Below are 6,953 nucleotides of genomic sequence, written 5' to 3'. Positions count from 1 at the left end.
TTTAAAATAGGCAATACCTTAAATTTACAGTGAAAACAATCGAATAAACCTGATATAATTATTCTAATTCTAAATTAAATTGATCTTAAAATCTCCTACTAGTGGAACAATATTCCTAATCGAGTTGGTGAGATTGCCGAACCCGTCTATCAACAGGGACCCAGCAAAACGTCGACCCCTTACCGACCGATAGATTATTTGATTATGCTCCTTCGTTGGGACGAGCAGGGTCAACGTAAAATTGGATAGACAGACAGACGGACAGAGAGAGAGAGACACAACGAGGGAGAGAGGAGAGATAGAAAGAGACAGAGAGAATAAGAGACAGAGGAGAGAGATACATAGAAAAAGAGAGTGAGAGAAGAGAGAGAGGTAGCAGACACAGAGAGGAAGAGAGGAGAGAGAGAATAGACAGATAGAAAGAGAAACAAGGAGAGAGACATAGAGGGAAAGAGACAGAGAGGAGACAAAGACAGAAAGAGAGAGAGAGACAGAGAGAGAGAGAGGAAAGAGACACATAGAGGAAGAAAAAAGAGGGGTAGAGGAGAGACTGATAGAGAGATAGAGGAGAGAGGGAATAGAGACAGAGAGATATTTAATAGAAAGAGAGATAAGAGAGAGAGAAGATAGAGAAGAGAGAGGAGAGAGAAGAGAGATGAGAAAGAATGATAGAGAAGAGAGAGGAGAGAAATATTGAGAAGAGAGAGACAAGAGAGAAGAGAGAGGAGAGAGAATGATAGAGAAGAGAGAGACAAGAGAGAAGAGAGAGGAGAGAGAATGATAGAGAAGAGAGAGACAAGAGAGAAGAGAGAGGAGTGAGAATGATAGAGAAGAGAGAGACAAGAGAGAAGAGAGAGGAGTGAGAATGATAGAGAAGAGAGAGACAAGAGAGAAGAGAGAGGAGAGAGAATGATAGAGAAGAGAGAGACAAGAGATAAGAGAGAGGAGTGAGACTGATAGAGAAGAGAGAGAGACAAGAGAGAAGAGAGAGGAGTGAGAATGATAGAGAAGAGAGAGACAAGAGAGAAGAGAGAGGAGTGAGAATGATAGAGAAGAGAGAGACAAGAGAGAAGAGAGAGGAGTGAGAATGATAGAGAAGAGAGAGATAAGAGAGAAGAGAGATGAGAGAGAATGATAGAGAAGAGAGAGACAAGAGAGAAGATAGAGAAGAGAGAATGATAGAGAAAAGAGAGATAAGAGAGAAGAGAGAGAAGAGAGAATGATAGAGAAAAGAGAGATAAGAGAGAAGAGAGAGAAGAGAGAGAGAATGATAAAGAGGAGAGATACAAGAGAGAAGAGAGAATGATAGAGAAGAGAGACAAGAGAGAAGAGAGAGAGAGAGAATGATAAAGTAGAGAGATACAAGATAGAAGAGAGAGAAGAGAGAACGATGGAGATGAGGGAGACAGAGAGAGAAAGGACAGAGAGATAGAGAGAGGAGAGAGAAAGAGAGAGAAGCGAGACAGATAGAAACGAGTGGGGGGTTTATTTAGCTGTACCTGGCCCTCCGATGTTGACCATTTCATATTTTTCTGGCTTGCTGATGTACGCTTGAGCTCCAAACGGCCCGCCAGACTCATCCCTCCTCTGGGCTCGTGTTTCCAGCTGCGCCACCAAAGACGGCAAATCCCAGTCAATTATCATGTTCCCTCCCTCTTCCCCAGCCTTCATTTCCGCGTCGAGAAAAACCTCCCCGATAATCCCGCCTTCTCCCTCAAATCCTCGCCTCTCCGCGTTCGTTACGCCCCAACTCCAACCAACCCACTTCTTCAACCTTTCTTATTCCTTCCTTCTTCCCCAGAGAATTCCCCTTCCATGGAGGGCGACGAGCAAGAGAGATTATCCTCGGTGGAGGCGCTGCTCGAAGATTCAAGGCTCTACCAAGAGAGATTCCCCGGCGTGTTGAGAAAATACGCTTACCGCTTCGACGGCGCGGGCAATTACGCCGAAAAGGAGTTCGATCTGACGGCGGAGAAGGGCGGAGATCCCGAATCAACGGCTGGGGAGTTCAGCTGGTACCACGTAGAGCTTCCCAAGGCGGACCACAAGCTGAGCAAGAGCGCAGAGTACTTGATAGACGCGCTCTGCCCGCCGCTGAAGCTCCACGAGATTCTCTCTCTGGTGAGCAATGGCCCGTATTGCGGGCAGGTTGACCAGGCGTTGGTCTTCCGGGTCAACTCCCCCGGCCCGGCGGCGAGCGACTACACGCTCCGGCTCGCGGTCCGAGTCACGGCTCGGTCGGTGGTCAGCGTCTCGCTCGGCCGGGTCCCCCGGCTGGGCTTCTCGCGGTCCCGCGCTTCGCTCCTCAAGGAAGTCCCCCGAGTCGGCGGCGGCGCCGCCGGCGGCGCCGCCGGTGGGACTGTCATCGAGGAACCGCTTCTCGAGTTTTTGCTAAGGATGGATCACTCGGAAGAAGCCGATAACCCCGTCCCGTTGACCGTGTCTAGTCTTCTCATTCACGTCATCGACGCGTACGTTGACCAGGTCCACGATACGGTCACCAGCCTCGAGATGGAGCTTGACGCCGTGGAACACGAGCTCGACAAAGGTGCCCTCTTGGCCAATCGAAATCTCCCGCGTGGCAGATTTCAGATGACGCTGACCTCTAGTTTGGTTCTTTGTTAGGGGGGTTCACGGCGAAGAGGCAGATGATAGAGGACAGAAGATTTCCCTTGATGCATCTCAATCTTCAGCGCATCCTGCAGGTGACCAAAAATCAGAAAATCTTTGTTCTAGATGCCACCCACTATCTAATATTTTCTCAATGGTAGTTAGTACGGCACATGATCAGCCAAACTAATTATATTAGTATGATTAGATAGTGTTGTTCTTTCTGAGTAATAACAACATGATTAGACCTACTTGTTATACAAATAGGATGAGATATTGTTATTTTTCTGATAAATAATAACTGATTAGACATATTATATTAGTATGATAAGATAGTGCTCTTCTTTCTGATTAATAATAACATGATTAGACATACTTATTTACAAGTAGGATTACGTATTGTTATTTTTCCAAATAAAAAACAACATGATTAGGCTTATATATTATACAAGTAGGATTATATAGCGCTATTCTGGTAGTTTGATGTCCATCTTGAGTCTACATGTTTAGAATACATGTTTAATAATAAATGATCCTTCCTAAGTCATTGTATACATTCTATGACTACTTGTTGTAATAATGAAACATATTTACTTGCCTGATAGGACCCCATAACATTAATAACTTCACTGTTTGATCTTGTCAGGTGGTAGCGCATGGGGAGCAGGTCTTTCCAAGAGTGAAGGAGAAGCTGGCGAGCAAGAGCTGGTTCGCTCAAGAAGGGATTGTCTCTTTAGAGGAGCTAATCGGCCGGCTAAGGCGGCTGAAGGAGAACGTAGGGTTCATAGCGAACCGGGTTAACGCGATCCAAGCCGGGCTCGATAGCTGGCAAGCAGAGCAGATCAACCGGAAGCTCTACTACCTCTCCTTCCTGTCCATGATCTTCCTTCCTCTCTCCATCGTCACCGGCGGTGAGCTCCTCTCAAGAAGAAGCTTCAGTCAACAAAAGATACGAAGGAATTATCTAAATTGCGATGTTTTCTTTGTGCAGTGTTTGGGATGAACGTTGGGGGGGTGCCGTGGACGGCGCAGAAGACGAGCGAGATGGGGAATGGCTTTGAAAACGTGATGGTGATCTGCGCTGTGATTTTGCTCTTCCTCGTCGCCTGCTTCGTCTTCCCCGTTCTCTATTCTCGGTTCTCAACGTGGAGACAGCGGCGGGCGAGGAGGAGGAGGTTCTCTCTCGGAAGGAAGTCTTTTCTGAGGAGGAGCGCCGCTGTCAGCCCCGCCGCTGGCAGAGGCTACGTCCGGTTGTGAGTAGGACTGCTCGTACAAATAGACAGGACGTTGTATTCATGGCGAACTGCACAGTTTCTTTGGAGAGATTTGTGGATGAAGGGTTGGTGATGGACGGGATGTGAATAGGGAACTGCACGTCCGGGACGTGACGGCCCGTATGTTACGGGATGGATGACGAACGGTGACAGATGGGGACGTGACGAGTATTTCATCAGATCCGCCTCCCATCGCACGACCCAGGTTTTTTGAAAAATCTGTCACACTCCCGTCGCGCGTCACCCCACGTGTTGTCCTGTAACCGCACGGCATCACCATCACAGGTGACAAAAATTCTCTCTCTCTCTCTCTCTCTCTCTCTCTCTCTCTTAAGGAGATAATTTTTTAAAGTTTTTTGCAATTTTTCAATGTTTTTACAAATCTGTCACTGACGTCATCCATGATGTCCGTCACGTCACGTCACCTGTCCAAGGACCTCCGTCACCGCCACGTCAGTGTCACAGATATTTCGTCACTGTTACTGTCACAGACCAAGAATTTAGTCATCGTCACCGTCACGGCCCAAGAATTTCATCACAGTCACGTGATCTGCCACGGTGTCGTCACCATGACATGTGACATGATGGATGACATCTGCCACTGCCTAAACATGGATATACTGTTTCGTCCCGTCTCAGTCTGAGTTGGACGGGAAGGATGATGGGAGAGGGATTTCGTCCCATTGTTCATGAAGAGGTCAAGACGAGCGACGGACTGATTGGGCTTCCCCCATAGGATAGGGAAAAAAGTTTTGTTCGTTTGCAAAAGAACACAAACAGGAGAATGGCATGTCCTGGACCACTAACACATGGGGGAAAATAAAAAAAGCATGTCCTGGACCACTAACACATGGGGGAAAATAAAAAAAGCATGTCCTGGACCAGGTGATCACACTTGTTTTTTCTATATCTGCCCATTCTCTCTCTAATCACATCTGTCTATTTGTCTCTATCTTCTTCTCTAAGACACTCGTTAGCTCTCTTGCTAATCATATTTACCTGGTGTCTCTCTCTTCTAATCTTCTCTATGTGCCCTTTCTCTCTCTCTAATCACTTCTATATGTCTGTCTCTATCTTCTGCTCACTTGGGGAGAGCATGCATAACAATGGGGCCATCAAGCCTTTTTATTGTTAGATCATATTGATACATATATGAGTAGGGGAATAGATAATGAAAGAATGAATGACCTAGTAGGGAGGGAAATAATACATCACATTAATAGTGGTTCGTTCGCAAACAAACCAAATATGAATATGAAGAGCTACTTCTGGTTGTTCATTCTTTGATGAACATCGTTTGTTCCCCACTGAACAACATACTTCCAATCCCTAATCGTCATGTTTGGTTGTCCTCTATCTATCCCTATTTGTATGCAAGGCTTGATGACTGGAGACGAACAACGAGATAAAGATGGAACGAGAAAGAGTGGTGTTGGCATATTAGCCATCATAGGTCATTACCGACCAAATCAAAAAGCCCAAATGCATTCATTCAATACCATATGCACAAATCAGATGATGGAGTTGGTCATTCAGCTTTGAGCCTTACATATTGTCCTGTTTCGTCATTTAACATCTAAAAAGTAAACATATGCAGATGGGATGGTTTTTCTGTTAGGCTGGTGGGCTTGATCTAGATTAACATAAGGAGTCTTTACAATGCAAGAGTTATTATAAAATCATTACAACATCAACAAAAACTTGAAATGAATCACCTCAACACGTATTGCATATATGATTCCTTTGATCCTCGAGTGAGTCGTGTGGAGATGTTCATGTGTGCAACCTCTAAAGCATCCACACGATCCTCAGTACATCGAATCCCCTCCACCCTGATGAGCTCTATTCAACCTTTCTCATCGTAATTACCTAGTCCCAATGGCATAAGGAATGGAGTGGTGTTGTGGGGACACGAGAGAAGAAGGGAAAGGCCCAAGATTAATTCTGGCCTTGGTGAATTTCATTCAAGGCCTTCCCTATTTATACTAAGTGGGTGTTTTTTATAAAAACCTTAAAACTTTAAGTATATCATCCAACGTCCAAAATGCCATTTGTGTGTGACCCTGTATACCCATATATCAATCTAGTGAATGACTCCAGCAACCCAATAACCTTTATTGACCTTCCAAATTATTTACTATATCACCATGTAGATTAATTAATCTTGGATTGATTTAACCCAATTGATAAGTCAAGTCTCCAACTTGTGAGTTGCTAAGCTACACGTCGAGCTGTGAAATATACAAAGGAGTGTGTTTCGAGTCACTCATAGAACGTCTGTCATTGGCCACTATGTACGTATGGTCACCCATCCCCTACATGTTCCTATGAAAACTTAGGTTATGGCGAACTGTCAAACTCTACTCGGTCATCCAAGTTAGTACTAATGCGTTAGGAAATCGTCAGAGAACAGTTCTCATATATTACTATAAGCATCACATGTGCACTATAATGAATATATTCTATTGCGGAATATGGAACAAGATATAGAGTGTGTGATTAGCTTTTTGGTCATATATATTTCCATCATTTTCATCCCGAGATGAAGGACGGGAAGGTTTTTTTGGTTAAGGACAAAAAAAGCTATCCCTTTGTGGGTGTAAGGTTAGAAGGCAAATCAAATGAAAAGTAGTACAAAATTCCATTTATGTTCTTTTTTTCTTTAATGTTAAGAACTTCCTATTGTTGTCCATCTCCGATGTCAGATGTAATTGTTGGGTTCTAGAGGCCTTGACATGGATAATAAATGAAAACAATTTGCACCAGAAGACTTGAACGAATCGAACAGCATCAACAAAAACATTAAACGAAGTACCTTTCCACGGATCACATCTGTGATTTCCTGGACCCCAGAGAGAGCCGAGTCGAGCTGCTCATCTGTGCAGCCTCTAGACGTATCCACGTGGTCCTCAACACGTCGGATCTCCTCTGTCTCATTGACGAGCCCCGTTCTTTCTCTGTCGGCGTCGTTACGTCGTCCCGATCGCTTCAAGCATGGAGAGGGGTGTGGGGAGAGTGGAGAAGAAAGGGAAGGCCCCTAAACAATTATGGCCTGGGTGAACTTCGTTC

The 6,953-nt window shown here is 45.0% G+C and overlaps 1 protein-coding gene across 2 annotated transcripts; it reads left to right on the top strand.

Moving 5' to 3' along the window:
- Positions 1-1,531: 1,531 nt before the first annotated feature.
- LOC144707494 (Magnesium transporter CorA-like family protein) lies at positions 1,532-4,905 on the top strand. Of its 2 annotated transcripts, XR_013582479.1 has the most exons (5): positions 1,532-2,548; positions 2,626-2,705; positions 3,257-3,521; positions 3,602-4,169; positions 4,319-4,905. XR_013582479.1 is itself a non-coding variant. In XM_078580624.1 (4 exons), the coding sequence occupies exons 1-4, from the start codon at positions 1,816-1,818 to the stop codon at positions 3,865-3,867; spliced, it is 1,344 nt and encodes a 447-aa protein (XP_078436750.1). In that variant the 5' UTR covers positions 1,532-1,815; the 3' UTR covers positions 3,868-4,905. The 2 variants fall into 2 exon arrangements, 1 of the variants encoding a protein (XP_078436750.1); XM_078580624.1 differs by having other exon boundaries at positions 3,602-4,905.
- Positions 4,906-6,953: the final 2,048 nt, after the last annotated feature.

This window comes from Wolffia australiana, chromosome 9 (genome assembly GCF_029677425.1).
Source record: "Wolffia australiana isolate 7733 chromosome 9, ASM2967742v1".
NCBI lineage: Eukaryota > Viridiplantae > Streptophyta > Magnoliopsida > Alismatales > Araceae > Wolffia > Wolffia australiana.
This window is presented reverse-complemented; position numbering and strand designations above follow the sequence as displayed.

Coding starts and splice junctions, on each gene's coding strand:
- LOC144707494 (XM_078580624.1), top strand. CDS start 1,816: ATGGAGGGCGACGAGCAAGAGAGATTATCCTCGGTGGAGGCGCTGCTC. Junction 2,549..2,625: donor GGAACACGAGCTCGACAAAG/GTGCCCTCTTGG, acceptor GTTCTTTGTTAG/GGGGGTTCACGGCGAAGAGG. Junction 3,522..3,601: donor TCTCTCCATCGTCACCGGCG/GTGAGCTCCTCT, acceptor TTCTTTGTGCAG/TGTTTGGGATGAACGTTGGG.